At 40.7% G+C, this 21,618-nt stretch overlaps 2 protein-coding genes and 1 non-coding gene across 3 annotated transcripts in view; 1 reads left to right on the forward strand and 2 right to left on the reverse strand.

Annotated features, from left to right (window-relative positions):
* LOC116043036 (E3 ubiquitin-protein ligase SMURF2-like) overlaps nt 1–11,183 on the reverse strand; it is a 64,392-nt gene extending 53,209 nt beyond the window's left edge. Inside the window, exon 1 of the mRNA XM_031289535.2 lies at nt 10,757–11,183. Coding sequence (XP_031145395.1) covers nt 10,757–10,808 — 52 coding nt within the window. The 5' untranslated portion in view covers nt 10,809–11,183. The remainder of the gene's footprint in view (nt 1–10,756) is intronic.
* A 1,169-nt stretch (nt 11,184–12,352) lies between these two features.
* LOC116043040 (importin subunit alpha-1) lies at nt 12,353–20,008 on the reverse strand. Its single transcript, XM_031289539.2, has 11 exons — nt 19,901–20,008; nt 19,444–19,560; nt 19,210–19,350; nt 18,320–18,408; nt 17,647–17,915; nt 17,177–17,271; nt 16,257–16,520; nt 14,653–14,886; nt 13,854–14,036; nt 13,187–13,336; nt 12,353–12,586 (listed from the first exon to the last, which is right to left on the reverse strand). Exons 2-11 carry the CDS (start codon nt 19,507–19,509, stop codon nt 12,500–12,502), a joined length of 1,578 nt encoding a protein of 525 aa, XP_031145399.1. The 5' UTR covers nt 19,510–19,560; nt 19,901–20,008; the 3' UTR covers nt 12,353–12,499.
* Nucleotides 20,009–20,261: 253 nt separating this feature from the next.
* Nucleotides 20,262–20,334, forward strand: trnar-ccg. Its single transcript has one exon. It is a non-coding gene; the product is annotated as a tRNA-Arg (tRNA).
* The last annotated feature ends 1,284 nt before the right edge of the window (nt 20,335–21,618 follow it).

The raw sequence follows: 21,618 nt of genomic DNA on the forward strand, positions 1-21,618 counted from the left end.
AACATTGCTCTACTGAAGTTAAAGGCATCATGGTCTCTTACAAAAAGACAGAGATCGAAGCTGAGCATGAGGCTACAAACAACATCCTTTTAATAGCATTACTTGCATTCTTGGCCACACCAATGCCATGCTTTAGTTGTTTAGGATTTGTCAAAGATTTCTGATGAACAGTTTTATTGATTTGGTATAATGTTCTCTGTTGGTTTGGTATTAAATTGTATAACTATGAGGACTGTATATGGGTAAATGATAGTGATAAAGTAACACATACAACTACTATTGTCAGTTCTATGCATACAGTGATTGAAATAAGAATGAATGTATTACTTTTGCTCCGGGTCCCTGGAATCCACAACGGACTCCTTAGGATCCTCTAACAAATGTTGACAAATACTAAGTACAGCACTGTGGTGAGGGACCGTTACAGGAAGTGTGTGTGTCTGTACATCACAAGTTGAGCACAGATAAAGAAAATAGAATATACACCAAACTGGAGCCACACCGGCAGAGTCGTCTGTCAGCTGTCTGGACTAGATCCGGGGGTGGGTAAGGGTGAGTAAGGGTGAGGAAGGGAGAGGAAGGAAGAGCGAGAAATGACGATGATGAGATGAGGGGCATCCTGTTCAAGAAAGAAGCGAGAGTAAAAGACTGAAGAGAAAAATACAGGACACAGAGACACATGATGAGAGTGTAGTGGGGGGGGGGTAAGTTCAGGCAGTGAAAGCAAGAGGGCTAGGCAGGATGCAGTTAAGAGCAACACTGCAGAAAAAATCACATCTGTAGACCAATTATCTGCCTTTTCACATGTTCCAAATTAAATTTTTAAGACTCAAGTTTTTGCCTCCCCTCATAATTCTCAGAGGCTGTCAGAAGTAATATGCTCTTGGCCTATGAATAGCAAAGGTGATATTTCTTCTCCATATTCTGCAGGAAAATCCTCCTGCAGCACTTGGAAAGTTTAATGTATTCTGCATATTGAAGACCCCCTCCTTTCCAGTCAGAGGTGGTTATGCAATAGTGAGGTGTTCAGTCTTTCCATTTTCCTGCTCAGAAGCACTCTGATGCCTCCAAGTTCAAAAGTAATTTGAAAAGCAGATAAAACTTGAGGTCTGACGGAAACCAAAGTATAAGAACAAAGTTGCACAAAATCTAGAGAAAGGGCATATTCATAGGCTATAGTGTGATGTAGTATACAATAAACCAATACAGATAACATAAATGCCACATACATTGTATCATTTATTAAACTGATCCATTTGTTGCGGTAAAGTCACAACAAGTTTTCCTCAAGACCAGCTTTCAGCCCAATCCAATGCTCAAGAGGTGTTAGTCCAGTAGAAAGCATGTAAGCTCCCTGTGTTGTGTGGTAAAACGCAGGTCATGAGTGGAGAACAGTAAAGCTGAGTTATGAGACTGGCAGCACCTTGTGAGATTTCATTACTGAGTCACAGTCTCCTCATATGCCAAATTCTTTCGAAAACACAGTGCTGTGTTGAGATACACAGACAGAGCCTGAAAATGCTAAGCCAGCTGGAATTTGTCGTTTTAAACAGTAATGTTTCAAAACAAATCATTACAGCCTGATCAGATTTCAAGGAGCATCCATCTTGTGTTAATAGAGGGCTGACCAGCTGCACACAGCTGACGTCTCTCCAGAGCAATGCTCCTTCATGTCTGCTTTTCTGTGGTCGTGTTAAATGTGCGAAACCCACGTTAAAAAAAAGAAAAATCCACAAGTCAACTGAAAATAAACGTATCAATGAAACAAAAGGGTATAATTTGAGACTCCAGAGACCTGGGGGTTCCCCCACAGCATTACATATGAGCACAGAGGAGAAACTGAGATGACCACAAACTATGCGGAGCTTTGTGTTCCCTTTTCATCCGCATTATGGAATTACATACCCATAAATCAGTATCAGCAATGCCAAAATCAAAACCAACAACACATAGCAAGAGCTTCATTTCATAGGCCGATTTGAAGATGAACAGGGGTAAGGAAAAGGGGGAAAAGAGTGGCTCTCGATAAATCCTTGGATTCAGGGGCCTCAATAATAAAATATGCATTTGCTGTGTAGATACAAAATGACAACTTTCAGGGACTGTCAAAATAACTGCCATAAATATTGGAGAAAGCAAAATGCCAAAATCAAGTCAATGCAGGTAGATTTGGCGTGAACATTTTATAATTAATTCCAATTTTTTTGTTTAAAAAAAAACAACAACAAAAAAACACTTCTTTTTGACAACTCATCAAAGTCCCATCAGACCTTAGATGTAAAGGGCAGTAGATTTAGGTTAGCTTACTGCGAGCGACTCTGGTGTTAACACTACATTGTGTTACTCAGAGATGAAAAGCAAATACAACCTTTTGTGTGCTATCATCACAGATACCAGACAGCTGTACCTGAGCAACTTTTGGACAGGTAAGCCATGGATTAGATAAATACTGCACTGATTCTGACTCAATGTCTGCAGATTATTGGGAAAGCAAGAAACATGGGTGTGCCAGCAACAGTATTGCTGAACCACAGGGTGATCTTCTTAACTACTCCGCATTCATTCATTATTATACAGACAAAGTCAGTTACGGGCTAAGGCTACAGCCACACTACTACGTTATCATTTTTAAATGGCATTTTGAAAACAAAAACAATCTCAGTCCACACAAGCGGTCAGAAATGATACTTATCACATGACCATTCGCATACTTGGAATGCGCGTGCTGGTGTAAATAGGAAGCAGATTGCTAACATTACTCCAAAAAACAGGCATGGAAACGGGTCAGGGGTGAAAAAGGTGAGAAGATATTACCCCTCTAGGGGGGTCCGGCGGCATGCTCCCCCGGAAGAAGATTTTAAATATTCCATATTTTAAAGCATCAATCTGATGCATTTTGAGATGCATTTTTTGCCAACCAACAGTGTAAAATTTCAGTATGCACTCATTAAAGTTAATTTGATGTGGCAAAACAGTTAAAGTCCTTCTGACATTACACAATAATAAGTCATAATTTTTAAAAACTAAAACGTTTTGGATCAATTTTTACTTCTTCCAACCATATGTTAAATAGAGTACACATTTACATATTGCAATAATATCATAATCCTACAATGAATCATTGTGAAAACTAAACTTCACTACTTTGGCCAGGTCATCATCAAAAAAGAGAATTAGTACATTAATGATTTTGTCCATGTTGATATTAGCTGCTTTATTTACATTTATTAAAAACGTCGCATTGTTCATCTTTTCATATAGCTAGACGTTTAAACTCTGGGACGTAAATACTTGCCATGCTAATTCCAAACAGACAGCGTCAGGGCAGTTTGGGCTTCAGATCGCTTTTACACAGTGGCCATCGTTAATGACAAATCGTGTTCCTCTATGAACGTGCACACACGTATTGTTTGTATCACGGTCGGTCAGTAAAGCAACAGTCGCAGTGGTAGCGGTCGTAACTTACTCGTATGACAGAGTGCACGGACCGAAGCTTTGTGACTAGCAATCACTTTCTTACCGCTGCTGCCGTACAGTGTCTTCCTTCAACATGCGCTGCAGAAGCAAGCACCCGGCTCCCTCAATTTGAGGCACCAAGTGCTAAACAGCTTCCCGTCTCCACGCGTTTCCTCTTGTCCTCTATCCATGCCCAGCGCCATTTGTTTTAACTACTTTCTCAACTAAAGCTGCCTGTAACTACATGCTCCTAGCCGCGTTACCACGGAGACCACACCGGCACAGCACACTCACATTTCGGCAAAGACCCGCCCTACTTTGCATCTGATTGGCTAGAACTCGTTTCATTGGTAGGTGGAAGTTCGATGATTGGGTAAATCCAGCGCATCAAAACAAATCCCATGTGGACTTTTTAATTTATTTATTTTTCTAAAATAGTCATATGCCAGAAATCGGGCACCAGCCCCGAGTACTTAACCCCCCCCCCTTAAACATTTCATTTTCTCATCGAATCTACACAATTCACGTAGGTCACCTATTTTGGTTTCAAAATGGCGAATTTCGCCGAAAGGTGAGTGATTTTCATGTCTGAAAAAATCATTGATGTAAATACAGAAAATACTTTGGAGAAAGAACAATAGCGTAAAGTAAGACCAGGGATCTATTTGCTTGGACCGACGACGAGGTGGAACGGTTACTAAAAAGGTATGTAAGCCTACCTGACCAAGAGTGTCACAACAAAGGTGCCCTAACCATAAACAAACATGATCATCAGCTCATTGATCATCTACGCTCCTTCAACCATAGTGTTTCTTTCAGCAGTAAAGCAATAAGACAAAAAAGGTGCTAGACTCGGCAATCAGGATAACCTTAGGCCTATATGTAATCAAACAGCAGGAAAACCAAACTGCACACACACTTAAAGTGTACATAAGTATAGTTTCTACAGAAAGGTTTTGTTTCCAGAGGTCTCACGCACACACACAGAGGCATATGCATTTCTACAGAAAAATACTTAAAAATAAAACTGATAATTCAAGATAAAAGGGACCTTATAAGTGTTTCACCATCTTTTTATTTTCTAACTTAGAAACAGTGGGTCCCTCTTTCAAAAACAATAAGCCACATGTATTTTCTATTTTCAATAAATAAAACATACATTTGTTTGGGAGTACCTCATTAGCAGTGGGAAATGTTCATGCTTTTACTACAAATTAAGCACAACGTGCAACATAATTTTGGGTGGTCTGCTGCATCTGAAAACCGTTAACCCCTGTATTTTCCTTTTAGATGTACTGATAACAGAAAGGATAAATACAGCTGGAACAGCTGCATCATAAGGTGAATATAAATGGTTCCATATGATGGCAAGGGCCACATGAACACTAACTGAGTGTATGTGTGTAACCTGTGTAGCGTGTGCATGGTCAATTGAAGTTTATGCTCGTGATGCAGACTAAACAGAGCTGGAGGAAGTTTGGGTATCGAGACCTGCAATGCACTACAAAACCTAACCACAACACAGTGACCCCAAACGCTAGAGGCAAGATCAAGCTGGCATTCAGACACACACGGATACAAGAGCATCATCTCTTTCAGGACCGTGCATACAGACTAATCTATAGTAAAACAAATATTTACACTAGAGGATAATTCAGCATTCACAGCCAGATGACTCAACTGAGTCATTCACTGTAAATTAAATAAAAAGGTCATTAACTAGCCCAATTATTCTTGCTGCAGACTATGCATTTTTACACAGAGGTATGCATCCCTTAAACTAAGACTAGTTTACACTTTCTAAAGAGTCTAGCACTTATTTCTGCCTCAGATGCCCAGGGCAACGGATTCAAGCATAGACTGACTGCCTTCAGTGTTTTGGCATTTAAATGCAGCCTAATAATAATAATAATAATAATAATAATAATAATAATAATAATAATAATAGCAGAATAAGAGAGGACTTTAAAGTGATGGTTCGGAGTAATTTCACCCTAGGCTGCACTGCACCTTGACCTCGAGCCAAACAACCCCCCATAAACTTTTTTCCCTTGTTATAAAGTTGGTCGAGTTAGCGTTATCAGCTGGTTAGCTTAGTGCAGGCGCTAATGGATCCATGTTTGTATCTCGTGAAGTACCCCACTAATAATGCCCGGAATTATACCAAACTTCTACAGTAGTACAAATAGTTTCTTTACTAATAAAACAAGGCATTAGAAAGTTTGTAACTACACCAGAAGTATATTTAAATAACACTTGCCTGATGGAAACTCCTCTCGGCTGCTACCGAGCTATCGCACGAGATCACGCACAGAGCACAACATCTATTGCCGGAAGAGACTACTGGTAAAGAAGAATCAAGACGCGAGTGAACAGCAGAAGCAGCTACTGCAGTGTGAGGCGATAGGACAAAATGCCACACAGTTGTATATATCCAGGCTGCGGTTTAAAAGCAATAGATGTTGTGCTCTGTGCGTGATCACGCGCGGTGGTAGCAGCCGAGAGGAGTATCCATCAGTCAACTTTCTAATGCCTCGTTTTATAGTACAGAAACTATTTGTACTACTGTAGAAGTTCGGTATCATTCCGGGCATTATTAGTGGGGTAGTTTATGAGATACAAACGTGGATCCATTAGCGCCTGCACTAAGCTAACCAGCTGATAACGCTAACTCGACCAACGTTATAACAAGGGGAAAAAGCTTATGGGGGGTTGTTTGGCTCGAGGTCAAGGTGAAAAGCAGCCTAGGGTGAAATTACTCCAAACCATCACTTTAAGAGAGGAGAAAATTTGTTATCAAAAAGGAGAAATGCTACGAGATATAAGAAAAGAATAAACATGAGATGAGCTGATGGAAGGCGAGATGACAACAGAAGGGCTGACAGCTGCAGTGGGGGACTGCCCCATTAGGGCTGCTCTCTTGCCTTGGCAGATCTGGTGTAAAATATTTAAGCCGAAGCACATAAACACAGGCCACCAAACAAGAATGTACAGCACACACAAGTTGAAAACATATAAACTGTCTCACACTCATGTGTGACGAAGACGACTTAAGACAAAGAGTAACACAGTGTGATACACTGCATGTTCAGGAATCACAGTGACAGACAGGCTCAGAAAAACAAGAGGAATGTCAAAAACACGTCAAAGGGAAAGTGTCTGGTTCCGGAAAGAGGAAAGCCAGAGGTAAGCAGTATTAAAATGGGCAATGCTGGCTTGTACACATCACACCTTTGTACATGCTGTCTTAAACAGCACAAACACTGAACCTCAGACTTCAAAAAATACAGTGGACTGCAAAGACAAATCGCCCACTGCCCTCCCCAAAACACACACTGCTTTTTCAATGTGGTGAAGTAGAGACATGAGGTTCATACTGAACAGCTAAGGCTTACTTATCTGAGTGTCAGGGTAGGTCAGGTTTATGAGCAACCTTCTACATGGGTCCATCCTTATGCTACGAGTTCAGAATCTACATCACATTAGCAGATTACCATCTCTCATTTTTCCTGAAGCTAGATATAACATTTTCCGGAAATGCACCAGTTAATCATCAATGTGGTTGGTGCAGCCGCTATTTTTAAGACAAAGATTTGTCCATATTTCTCAATGTGTGTGGAGTAGCAGACGTGTGAGCTAGATAAATTCAGTGAAAATCTTAAGAAATCCCAGTACCTTAGAGGCGATTTCTGCAGAATTAAGGAATTTTGAGCAGTGTGTATTAATTGGCTCATAACCGGGTCAAACTGCATTTTCTGCCGGGGCATTGCTTGTTCTTAAATAAGCTGGTGTCAGAGATATATAAAACCAAGAGTAACGCCACAAACATGACACAGTATGACTCACACCCATTGTGTGCTTATAAATCAATCACAAACTCTGGTCCACATTTGAACGGTTATTGTTCAAATGGGGGGAAAAAGCCACTTGGAAAAGAAACAGCTTTTCCAAGTGGAAAAGCAGCTTACAATGTGTTGATTAAATGTGACTATGTAATCAGGGGAGGCCGGCAAGCAGAAATAATACTACCAACTTCATCCATTCAAGGTGAGGATAAAGAAGTGAGTCAGAGAAGAGTAGTTAGCCTGCTTTTAAATACAAATTAATATGTATAACACCTGCCCGAATAAGGCAAACAGAGAGAACTATTTGCAAATAATAGCAGATTAAGCAGAAAATCCCAAAAGGCAGTACATTACCATTTAACGAGATAAATGCATCTGTCATCACACATTTTTTAATTCTTCTAAAATTCTAATGTGAACAAAGTTTATACATATTGCGCAATTGTCCCTCAACTCCATGTGGGCGTCATAACTTAAAACTTGACAAATCTTGTCTATTTCTCACCATTACCAAAGCAGACTCTCCATGTAACAGTCATTCCTTATCTTTTAGGAAGCCTACAGCCCTTATTTAGCTCAACATCGCATGCTGACAGAACATCCTGTGGAAGCTTAATGGTGAGTGTGTCTGTGTGCATGTGTGTGTGTGTGGAAGTTTGTTTGTCTCCTGTTTTGAGAACACACAGCATTGCGCTTGCACATACAAACAAGGTGGCACACACATCTGTACTTTCTGAGAGCTAACAGTGGTAACAACGCAGTGGTGCAGTGACAGTGATCCCTGCTAACTTCCCTGAAATGCATTCTGACCCAGTGCTAACGCTGGGCCAGGGACGGAGGCTTGATCTTTATCTTAATCACCAGCTTCCTGGTTTTACCCCTCTTCAACACAAACAAAAGCTTCAGCACAATGTTACACACAAACACACACACACACACACACGACAGTAAGTGAAAATTGTACATGTGGGTTTTCTTGCTTGACTGTGTGTCACTCCACAGTCACACAGAACAGGAAGAATCCTGAGATGATTCTTCCAGACAGTCCCTGCTTGCTGCATGCCAACTGGAGGCTTATGGGGGAAATGGATCCCATAGACAGATTGCCTTCTTCTCAACAGAAGCAGCGACAGCATAGCGGTGCAGCCAAGAGGCCATATTTGAAAGGGGGTGTGAGATGGATTCATCACCTTGTACATCTCATGTTATTCACGTCGGAAAAACTCCAGATTCCATCCAGTGAAGGAAAGCGAGCGAAAACACCCTGTTCCTGTTCGATTTCAGTAAATCATACACCACCTCTCACTGTGCAGGAGACAGAGGGGGAACTACACCAATTGTTGGCTCCCTGCAGAGTTAGGAATAGCAGCTCTCAAAATCCAAGATTGCTTGTTTTTACAAGCTTGGCAGCAAGCTCTGTGGGGACACGACAACACACCAGCAAACTCAAACTAGAATGTTTTTTTTATTTAAATTAAGCATCAAAGAGCAGCTGTACCTGTGTCCCAGATAAATGTTGTAGACGTAAGGAGCTCCAAAAATGCCATTATGAGAAGCTAGAAGGTGGCATTTAAATGCAGTGTGGGATGACTAAACTGGGGATGAATTCAGTCAAAATCCTGAAGTGTGTGTAAGCCCACCCTACGCAAATTCTAATCAACTGCCATGACGAGAGGGGATCCCAGTGAGGGTGGCAAACTATAACAGCACACTTTATATTCAGCTGCCTCATATTTAGGAAATTTACTAAATAGGTACTAAACATATAGAAAAAAAAAATTAACTTTGGATTCTCAGGATTCTAGTTAAAATTACATACTTAAGGAAAGAGTATGTTAAAGAGTAATATTTTATTGTGATTTAAATGGCTCACACTTAGAAAACGTATGGTGGTGACTCAGGGATAAAAGGCTGGGAAATGGCAATAAAGGCTACAGACTGCATTCAAGTGGCACTTTAAAACGTAAAAACTGGACTTTGGATGGTATGCAATGTTAGGTCTGCACACAGTCTCAGACATATAAATAAAAGTGTGGCCACAACTTAACACACACATGTAAAATTTGAATGAATGCACAAGTCTAAATGTAGACTTAGCATCACTGATCATCACTGTGCGAGCAGCAGTTCTGGTCGCTCTCAGCCATATGAACCCCAATTTATTTCTCTCCCCACAAACACACACACACACAGTTTCCCTGATCCTTTCTCTCTACTGAAGACAGACAGAGGATGTGTCTATAATCGGGAAAGACTCACATTTCCTCTCTGAGGTTTCACATTCCTGGGATTCCGTCTGAAAACCACTGCAGCCCATTTAAAACCATTCCCCATATGGAGGGGAGACTCAGGGCAGGCGAGCAGGGTAGGTTTTTGAGCTTTGAGAGTTAATTTATCTTTACAGTTTTACTCCACCATTCTAGTAAATTAAAGTGTTTTTCACTTGTAGCACACTGCTGAATGAGAAGAAACTGCATTCATATGACGTAGCTTACCCTACCAAAAATCATGCAGCTATGCTGTTGGAATTACAAGTTTTACTGGGCTGTTGTGAGTCTTAAGAATCTTAATGGTCCATCACCAAATAAAGGTAAAAACGCCTTTTTAAAATGAGAAGAGGTTCTCTCTTTTCTCCTTCAGTTCAACTAGCTTTATCATTTGATGTGGCTGCCACCAGACGATGATGGAGGTGAAGGGCAGAAAATCTGGTCCCTGCGTGAATCCATTCATGCAAGTTAAACATAAAATGATACAATGCTGTGTAAGTAATATAATAGTATATCTGTTCTATGCTGTTCCGTATTTAAGGAGCACATTCATGAAAGTCGTTATCTAGCTAAATACATCAAGGCCGTTGGGAATGTGATTCCACATCCACTAAAGTCCAAGTATGGAGCCAAACACACATTGTATGCCCCCTTCCTCCTGAAATGTTCCTGGAACATGGCTACACAGAAGAGAAGTCCTAATGATTAGATGTAGTTCTGTTTTAATGACGATACAGATAAACAAGTGTTAAAAAATAACCATATAAATTACGAATAAAAATAGATGGACATTAGCACAGACTCACCGATATTAAGCTTACATATTTCATCTAAACTAACCTTTAAGATAAACCCATTAGTAAAGATGCCAAGTAACGTTAGCCAGCTAACGTAGGTTAATGCAACATAAACAGCGTTGTTGTCACAGCTAATGTTTGCTAACCTGCAAGGCTTATTGATTGTCTTTCTATGCTGCTTAGTAGGTTAGTGTGAATTACATTCAGGTAAAAATAAAGTAATTAAGTGCGATAAAAAAAAAGATAGAATACGAGTTGAACATTTTTATATCACACAAGACACATGCGCCAGTGTCCAGCGGCACCATCAGCAGATGTTAGCCTGGTTGGCTAGCAGGCTATCCTGCTAACGTTTTCCGAGCGGCGCAAGACGGGGGTTAAATTTGCTTACCTGTCAACCGCAGCTTTACTGGGCCATTTCTCCTAACTCCTTGGCTAGACATCCCCCTTTGTGTTCCAGCTTGATGAAAATTCACAAAAAGCGTCTAATTCATGTGTCAGCGTACGAGTCTCAAAAATGTATCTCCCAAACAATCCCTCTGCTAGCTTGTGGTATCACCATAGCAAATCACACTGGCTGTGTGGTAACGTTATCATAATAACATTGCTGGAATAACACTCTCACTTGAGCCCCTTTTCCGTAAAAAAATGCAAATAACTAATTACGTCCCCAAACGCCGGTCACGCCGCGAGCCACGGGTACTCATACAAATCAAGTGGACGACGTGCCCTCCATCCAGACAGGCGTCTACTCTGCCCGTGCTGATTGAACTGAAGTTGGTCGTGATGATGAGTACTGCAGGCAAGTAGCGCCAGGGAGAGACATAGGAGCACATCCGGTAAAATCTTTCAAAATAAAAACACTATCAGACATGTTCTATATTTTCCTAATACTAGCTAGCTACCAACAAGAATCAAACGGCATGTTCATAAATAATGAGGACTATAATAATATATTATGTCTTTGCCCAAGATCTACAACCGTCCAGGGGTGTATCACGTTTGTTACTTTGTGAGTGCATCGAGGCAGCTTTAGAAAAGGGTATCTTTCATACACACCATTGAAACACAATGTCATATATCATCAATATCATTCAAACCACGTTTACCTGGTTAGTGGTATAAAGCATGTGATAATTTTACTTTGAACTTAAAATCCGTCTTTACCCGACTTTAATGTGGATAGTTTGACACAGTTTATGTAGACAAAACGAGCTAGACAGTTCCTGCGAATAGTTAAAATAGTTGAGCGGTTTCAATTTCTACACTAAATACGTGCACTCTGAAGTGATAATACTCACTTAGTGTTGAATCAGTTAAGAGCGAGGTAATTGCAGAAGTGAGCATCAAAGCTTTTGGGGGGCTCATTTATCCAATATAAAAAAGAACTGTGACAGCCACAATTTCGGAAGCCAATTAGTACACATATTTTCACACGTGAAATGTAATGTCTACATGATACTGCCACCGGGGGCCAAAAATCAAGTCACAAACTTTCATTAACTATCACAAGCCCAGTTTACACGTCGGGCCACATTCAACCATTGACATATATAAAAGCATTCAACCAATAAGCGTAATTCGATTTTCCCTGAGGGTATATACTGTCGATGCAGGTCTACAGTGAAGAACATAACATTAAGCCTCCAGTCTGGTTCTGCTCCTTCCTGAACCCCCTGAGCCATCATGGCTATATAGTGTAATATACTATGAACGCATTGAAACAGATTTCATTCATAAAATAGTCTATAATGTACAATAGACACAACAGGGTCATTATAACACGTAGGCTCACAACCAACACTTAAGGAGAATAACAACAGTGTCACCTAGTGGTGACATAGACACAGAATCACCTCCCATTCCCTATTTCTCATAGGAAATCATTCTTAACACCTCGATCTTAACCACCAAATAAATCAGGCACACTTCCCCGTTCATGGCTTGCTTATACCCGAAACATCAATCACAAAAAAGTATGCATGAGTAACATTTATTTACAAATATTTCTTTAAAACAGGAAGATGTAGTCATTGTACTGTCACATACAACGATAAAATGTCTAAAAAAAATACAAAAATATCAACAAGGTACGAATTTTCTTTTTTCATGTTACAGAGAAAAACTGGACATGTTAAAACTGGAATGTGCTTTGGTCTTCAGGGATCTGGAAAGTATAGCAGTCTGCAGTAGCTTCAGGAACCACAGACTCATCATCATTCTGAAAGACAAGGGGGACAGGAGGAGAGAAGCATTAGAGGATTAACCAAGTCTTAGCATGTTTTTTGGATAATTTCATGGATTGGTATAGATTCTGTGAACTAGGACCATTTCTGTCAGCCAAGAAAGGGTCTGTTGTGAATTGAGTTACATTAAAGACAGATCATGTAAGCAACAGTTTTTTTAATTTTGAAAGCCTTTGGTCAATGATTTTACCAGGAAAAGCAAAACACACATTAAACATTAAAATGAGCCTTATATTGAAGGTGGCCTTGCAGAAACCAGTCAACATCAAGCTCAGGCTACTGTATTACTGCGTCACACACCACATTTACTGTATTCTTTGGCAACAGTAAGTAGTGACGAGTAACCACACAAGTGACTTATGCCACCCTGCCAGCTCTGCCAAGACTGTTGTCATTTAATATGTGAATGAGTCATACAAGTCTCTATGGGTGTTGGCAAAGTTAGTGCTGATCATTGTCGTCATCTCTTAAATTCTCTGAATGGTCCACTTTCACCTACTGGAATAATTTATCAAAATTTAGCAATGCTTTCTGCATGGCTAGTCTGAAGGCCCCGCTGTTTCAGTAACACTTACCTCTTCAGAGAAGAATCTGTCTATGATGTTGAGAGAGGACTTGTAGACAGCTTCGTTGTCATGGGACTGCAGTGCCTCAATCTTGTCCAAACCACCCAACTCCTCAATCATTAGGCACAGTTTCTCAATTTCACCAGTTTTGTATGCCATCTGTTGAGAAAGAAAAAAAAAAACTGTAAGACTAATAGTTCCCTCGCCAAGAGATGAACCTGTGACCATCCATTTTAACCTGATTGTCAAGAATCCATCTGCACCATTCAGACTATAATGTGATGGAGATTAAATTCTGCAAATCTTCATGTTTCCTAATCTCAGAAACCCACAGTGTTAATCTCCATTTCCTCAGGACCTAAAAAACAAATGTCTGCTGGCAGAATTTCCCCATTGTGGGATTAATACAGAATTTTGAATGACCTATAACTAAATCAAGTATAAATTGTGTGCATGTTGATTTACACACACACATGCCTGAAATGCTGCCCTGGAGGAAATGTGTACAATGTATTACATATAAATGTAAAACTTCTCTATGCCTGAATTCAGATGAGTAAAATCTACTTGACACATGGCACAGACTGTTAATTGCAGCATTTTGATTGCACAACTAAGAAAAACTTGCTGTAAACAACTCCAATGCAAATATAGCAAAAATGTCTTGGCAATATACCTGTAAAATATTGTAGATTGCATCCAGGATGACCAAGATGATTTTGCTATCTTTGGCTGTCAGCAGATCAAGCAGAGGCGCCAGAACATTGCATTGGACCAGGTAGGCCACTTGCACCACCGTTCCACCACTGGTATAATTGGTGACTGCCCACACTGCCTCCTTCTGAGCCTTGTAGTCTCCCTAAACAGAAATCACATCTGAGGTTTACGGCCAGAGAAAAGTATAGAGATAAACTAGAGATACTAAAGATATAGTTAACGGGCCTTTATGAATAAACATGAAATCATCATATATATATTAGTAAATCAGAAAATCTGTTTATTTGTTCATAAAATAAGAAAACTATGCATAATCAGCAGCAGGGCGCAGATAAGTTGGCGAACAGGCAAGTGACTGGGCTGGTCAGGTTATATTAAGTTACAGAAAAGACGATACGAAAAAATTCATCAAAATACAAGTATGAATAAATGATCTTGTTTTCTTTGTGATTCTGTTCTTGATAAATGTATGCATGTATCCATAGATATTAGGAATACTCCAAGACTGGTCTCAAAACTAGAGTTGGAGCACATGTGCTGCCCTTTGGCTGTCTACTGTTCAGGAAAGGGTGATGGGTAAATAAAGAAAACAATTTTCCCCACACTGATCAATAGAATATTATATATATATATATATATATATATATATATATATATATATATATATATTGATTATATATATATTCATGGATTAATACATCTCATTTGGATTATTGTAACAATCTGGCTATAATTTCTGTCTGCTCTTGTGTTCTGACCTGTTGGAGGATCTCCACCAGCATTGGCATCAGGCCTGCATTGATAACCTCCTGGATCTGGCTGTCCTTGCCAGCAGTGATATTGGACACTGTCCAGGCTGCCTCTTTCTGGATATTGGACTTGTGGTGGCGCAGCAGGCTGGGGAACATCGCCAAAGCACCTGCATTCAGCACACACTGTGTCTGCTCATCGGTCCCAGTCACAATGTTGCCAAGTGACCGCAGGGCTGGAGTCTGGGAGGGGAAGGAGAGCAAGTCAATTATCTGTAGTATTCACAGGTAGGGAATGAGTCCTTACCCCAAGTGAAGGAGTTCAAGTACCTTGGGGTCTTGTTCGCGAGTGAGGGGACAATGGAGCGGGAGATTGGTCGGAGAATCGGCACAGCGGGTGCGATATTACATTCAATTTATCGCACCGTTGTGACGAAAAGAGAGCTGAGCCAGAAGGCAAAGCTCTCAATCTACCGGTCAGTTTTCGTTCCTACCCTCACCTATGGTCATGAAGGCTGGGTCATGACCGAAAAAACAAGATCCAGGGTACAAGCGGCCGAAATGGGTTTCCTCAGGAGGGTGGCTGGCGTCTCCCTTAGAGATAGGGTGAGAAGCTCAGTCATCCGTGAGGAGCTCGGAGTAGAGCCGCTGCTCCTTCACGTCGAAAGGAGCCAGTTGAGGTGGTTCGGGCATCTGGTAAGGATGCCCCCTGGGCGCCTCCCTAGGGAGGTGTTCCAGGCACGTCCAGCTGGGAGGAGGCCTCGGGGAAGACCCAGGACTAGGTGGAGGGATTATATCTCCAACCTGGCCTCGGAACGCCTCGGGAACCCCCAGTCGGAGCTGGTTAATGTGGCTCGGGAAAGGGAAGTTTGGGGTCCCCTGCTGGAGCTGCTGCCCCCACGACCCGATACCGGATAAGCGGACGAAGATGGATGGATGGATTCACAATTTAGGGAATATATGGAGGGGATGATGGTGATGACAATGAATATGATACCTAAATTCTGTGTGTATTGTTGTTACAATTCGACCCATCTATCTGAAGCCACTAACAATGCACGCAACAGCAGAATAAGCTTGATTTTCTGTTACAATGGTTCACATCTCTGCACACAAGACTTTCATACCAGTTATCCGTCCTACAGTCGACTAACACCTGACAGAAATATTTCCCAGTAGTGCTGGAGTGAACAAATAAGAAAAGTAATGAGAACAGAAGTTTAAAAACATGACCGAGACAGAAAGTGGTTTTCTTCAACTTTGAGGTAAGAAGTGAAATAAAAATGAGGATATCCACAAAAAAAGAGTGTGTGGGGTGTAAGGAACGTCTTGAAGAGTGCTGGTATGTGTTACCATACAATGAGCACTCTTAGATCCAATGGTACAAGCAATTATAATAAGGTGCACTAAGACTTTCATCAAACACTGTCATGATGGCAGAAATAGAATCAAGAGAGCAGCTACTTCTGATGGATGAAGGTAATCTTCATTGATAATTCCTTTGAATATCAATGTTGTACTAACTGAATATGAACATTGTAGACAGTGCACTAACTGCAGTTTCAAATGTCACAAATAACAGTAACTTTTGACTTAAACTCAACACCACATACCACAATGGAGAGCTCCCCACAGGCTAGCAGCTGTACCAGGCGGGGCACCAGGCCAGCCTGCACCACCACCTCTATCCTCTCATTGGAGCCATCGGTCAAGTAGGACACGGCCCAACAGGTGTCGGCCAGAATCTCCTTGTCGTCGCAGTGCAGGAGACGCACCAGGGCAGGAAGCAGCTGCTGCACCGCCGTCAAAGGAGGTGCCGGGTTCTTGTTCCGGCACAGATTGGACAGCGTCCAGGTGACATTGCGCAGGTAGCTAGACTGGTATGGTGGATTAAGAGCCAAGTGTTATTTTACAACAAAATGTCATAACATGATAGTTGTCAGAGTAACAGATATTGACAAGACTCAAGTTTATTAAAAGACATCTCTCTAAAGAGAGAGAGCTATCTCCAAACAGAATAAGTTTAGTTTAACAAATTTTAACATTAGCCCTTTCCAAAACCAAATAACATCAGAGTCTCAGGACATTTATAAATCCATGAAACTGGTCAGTGAATTTAAATGACTGCAGCTTAAGTAAATGCTAAGTAAATATTTTGCAGAATCATGCAATCTGTGCTGTGACTGCAACCAAATCACATGGAGGAGGAATGGGGATCTGATTCTAATGTGGTAGGGGATACCATTGTCCACAGATGCACATGTACTCCTGAGCCCACTAAAGGACAGACCAGTCAATTCTGGTTGATTATTAATTACATTACAGATCTACTAACAGACTGACTCAGTTGATTTGCCTACACCATGGAAATCTTGCCATTTTAAAGTGTTGAGCCAACAGCAGTCTGTCTCAACTGGACCTAGACAGCCTGGATGTCGATATCTGAATAGAAAAAACCAGGGTAGTGTAGTGCTATGTAAAATGAAAATGTCTCTTAAAACCAGCAGTGCAATAATGTTTGACAGAAACTCACAGGAAACACAGACAGGTCAGGGGCTGCCAGCAGGGCTAGGAGTGGCTGGAGACCACCATGCTTGATCACTAGGTCTCTGTAGTTGGAACCATCACCTAGATTTGGGGGGGGGGGAATAGACATTTACAGTCATGTGCTGTCAGCAGTGCAATCAGAACAGAAAAAAGTACACCGTAACTAAATGAACACCACAGTCAGATACTACAGTATGGTAGTTACCATGAAAAATTCATAATTTTGTTGAGCATTTCAGATCTAGCCATACACTTTGCCTTTACCGTGATCTATTACCATGTTCTAATACTTTTACTGATTGAGAAAACAACCAGTGCCGATACTCCGATAGATTATGGGTTCCACTTAATCTCGTATGAATCACGTTTAGACAATTAACTCACTGTGTCAACAACCCTTAACATTTTTAGGACACACCCTTTTACATTAATTCGAGTGTCGTCTGACTACAGTACCTGCGATGTTACCCAGGGCCCAAATGGCCTGCTCGCTGATGTGTGGGTGGGGTGATGTCACCAGGCTGATGAAGGCTGGGATGGCCCCTCCTTCCACTACGGCAGTAGTCTGGTCTGTGGTACCTGAGGCGATGTTGGTCAGGGCCCAAGCTGCCTCAAATTGGATGGGGGGACATTCAGACAATGCCAGAAAACTAACAAACCTTGGGATGAGGCTGGCAGCAATGATGCTGTCTATAGGGGGGTGCTTTTCTCTGGAGAGGAGCCTCCTATACAATCACGTAAAAAACAGTTGGGGAGTTAATAAAGGAAAGCAACTTCAAGGAAAGTAAAAGTTAACTTGTTCCAAATGTCACCAGAGTAACAACTAGCTGGCACTACAGGGGTTATCATGTTTAACAGATTTGGGAACAAATTGATTTCCTACTCAATAGAAACAAGTCCACAAAAGAATATGCTTGAAACTGGTGTGATGGACACTATTATGATTTAGGAATGATCTATAGTCGAGATAGTGTAATGATGAAAGACTGGAGAAAAAAAAAATGCAACATGTCACTGGTCCTCTGAACCGCATGCAAGCATAAAATGCCATGGTAACACAATGGGAACAAGTTTATTACATTAGCACATCAAAACTCGGCAGTCAACGTTCTTTACAAAATGATTTTACCTGGCTGCCTGCGTGGCCTGCAGCTGATGATCTACATTCTGGCTGTTAACACCTTCTACAATCTCCTCCACTGACCATTGCTGAGGAGGCTGTGGAAAAATAAACCGAAGAAGTATACTTATCTGCCCAGTAAACCTGAGTCAAACAAAAGTAAAAAAAAAAAAATAACCCTCAAAATTCATTAAAACATGCTTAGAATATGTTTAGGTCAGGATTATAGGATCAGGACAATGCAAAAACACTTGACCTAATATTTGCTGGATATCTTGACTATTGGGTACTGAATGCAAATAATGAAGGAATATTGACCCTAATATTAGTTCATATAGCTGGCCTAGTTGGACCCATACACAGGTGGCTGGTTTGTGTTAACCACCACTGAGTTATTATTGGTGCCATTCACCATTGGGTTATTATTTATATTATGAAGCAACATTTCTGTACCTATGACTACCTTCATATTTTCTTCAAAAAAAGGCTAATATTTATAAGGTGTATTTCTATCTCGTGTGTTTAATGTGTTCTATGATTTACTGTGAAGCACATTGAATTTGCCTATGTATGAAATATACTATACAAATAAAATTGAATTGACTTGACTTAGCTATGGGTACTGGGTAAACTTTACCCAGTATTGGTCAGTGCTAGATGAACACAAATTGGGTTAAAAATAACCCAGAGTTTTTGTTTGTAGTTTGCTCCAAGTGTCTCATTGCCCATTGGCCAGAGGAGGCTGATGTTTCTCATTCATTGCCAACTACATTATATAATCAGATGTTTCAGACATGGAAAACAGTTTTATTTCAGCTGCGTCCTGTTTAACGTTACTGTCCCTAGCCAAATCAATTAGCTAGCTAGTGTGTGAAAGGGGCTGTAGAGCTGCTGTCTACCTGTGCGTTGGGATCTTTCTCTTGGAGAGGAGAGGTTGGCTCGTCCAGAAGGCTCTCAACGTTTCTCCTCTTCAGGATCTGATCATCCTTCTTTGCTTTTCGTAGCTCCACGTTGACTTCCGCTCTCCTGCGCCGTAGCTCCTGAACAAGTCGATACCCATAAAAATATAAGACGATTAGCTACATAATTAGCTAGCTGGTGTTCTAATGCTGAGTGTTACTTGCAGAACTTACATTGGCATCTCTCCCTTTGTTTTTGAACTGGGTGAGTCGAGCTCCGTTGTCGTTGCCAGCTGACATTCCTGACCGTTTAACAAGACAATCGATTCCAATAACGATTCCAAATACTCCCTGTTGAAAGATTATAATTTAAACCAAAACGGGCCCACCAACGGCTGCTTTCACTACCTTCCTCTGATTAACTTTATGTTTCTAGCTAGCAGGCGGTGAATTAGCTAACGCTAGCTGTTAACTGCCCGCTTGTCTGAGGCCAAGCCGGTTATCTAACACCATGTGGCCCGTCGCACACGGAGCCTGTCTGGTATACCAACACCCAAAACCCGCTGAAATTCATAAGAACAACGATAATACACTCACATAATCACATTATAAACTATTAATGTAATAAACATTAGATATTTGTTGAAATATCAATATACTGTGGCCACACAACATATAACGACGTGCTTACCTTACAGCTCTCTTGTAAATTTTTTACACGATACGTGACGTCATCTATATACCGCCCTATTTTTCTGAGTTTTGATTGGTCAGTCGAACTAAAAAAACGCTTCAAACAACAAAGCCGTTGTCAAAGGCAACCGCTGTTAGTATCGCGAGATAAAAAAAAGCTGCCACATCTTTATGGGCTGGTTGGTTTTCATTGTGGACCATTGCGGCCATTTCTGATTTATCTATTGTATCGTGGGTCACATTTGACTTACATAACAATATATTATTCAATTTTAGATGCTCAAATGCACATCATATTGCTGATTTTGATTCTGTCTTTAATTTTGATAAAGGTTATTTTCCACAAATAACTACGTAATGACCCAGTGGCCTAATGGATAAGGCATCAGCCTCCGGAGCTGGGGATTGTGGGTTCGAGTCCCATCTGGGTCGCATTTAGCTCCTTTTCAAGGCTTAAGTATAAGTCGATTTTCACTAAGATTTGGATGATGGAATATATGAATGTCTTGTAAATATTGAAACCATAAATCGTTAACGGCAGTAACTCAATTAGACAATCATTCTAGCCAGGTGATTATGGACGACAGTTAAATGCTACTGACAGCCACGCTTAAACAACGCAGTATGGGCTCCTTGATCTGAGCCTTACTAGCAATGCCAACGAAGTTAAATACGTCAAAAGAAATACGACCTGCAAAGATGAACATGTATGCACACAGTTTAACTCCGGCATTAAACCGTATATACTGTAGCTAGAATACAAGAAATTTAAATGCATAAACGAAAAATGTCTGTAACACAAAATCACAAAAACTGCCACTCAGCTGGAAGACATAGTTGAGCACGTTTATGTTCTGTCAACTCTTTCTTTACTTTTTTTTTTATTATAACTAATGCAAATTGTTTTAATGGAAATGTTGAAAACGGAAAAATAAGAGCAACTATGTATAAAATGTGGTGCAAAACTGGCTAGGCTCTTTGGTACTGCCCAGAATCGTCCTGCACACAGCAAAATAAAAATAAAAGAGAGAAAACAGAAAGGGCCTCTGCAGATACAGACACATCCACACACTTTTAATGGGTCATAAGCGATGATAGAGAGGGATTACTGTATTACTCTATACATTGTTTTAAGGAAAGCACTGCATACAGTATTGTACCCTTAAAACAAGGTTGATATCATACAGACTTGTGGCTTCTACAGAGGCACAAACCATTGTTTTACAAAGTTATAGCTTGTGGTAAATTTACCTTGGATGATTAAGACATTATTGCTAATGGAAAAATTCTGATTCAGAATATGAATGGGAACCACAGTGTCAGGAAGATGCTAATTTGACAAATGTATTGATTTGCTGCAGTTCCTCATGTGACCACCAGAGGGCAGTGAACACTCATTGATATTAAATACACTCAGGTACACCGTCACCTCCACCTCGCATCAAAGCGAGCTAATGTTACTAGAGTAGTCGCTATCACTTGCCATGAAGTGGAGTGTATTTTAAATGTGTCCACCTAAGTGTCAAAAAACAAACAAACAAAGCAAGTAAGCAATCAATACAGACGCTTTTGAACATTCTGTTGGACACCAGATAGGCTACCAGAAGGTGAACCTATTCTCTTTTACCTAAAATCCTACTTGGTAAACAGAAAATATTTACACAGAACCACATTTAGCCTTTTTATATTGTAAACAACAATGGGAGCCTTTTTAGA

Source organism: Sander lucioperca, chromosome 4 (assembly GCF_008315115.2).
Source record: "Sander lucioperca isolate FBNREF2018 chromosome 4, SLUC_FBN_1.2, whole genome shotgun sequence".
NCBI classification, from domain to species: domain Eukaryota; kingdom Metazoa; phylum Chordata; class Actinopteri; order Perciformes; family Percidae; genus Sander; species Sander lucioperca.

Coding starts and splice junctions, on each gene's coding strand:
- LOC116043040 (XM_031289539.2), bottom strand. CDS start 19,509: ATGTCAGCTGGCAACGACAACGGAGCTCGACTCACCCAGTTCAAAAAC. Junction 18,409..19,209: donor AGAAAGATCCCAACGCACAG/GTAGACAGCAGC, acceptor ATTTTTCCACAG/CCTCCTCAGCAATGGTCAGT. Junction 17,916..18,319: donor CAGGCCACGCAGGCAGCCAG/GTAAAATCATTT, acceptor GTGATTGTATAG/GAGGCTCCTCTCCAGAGAAA.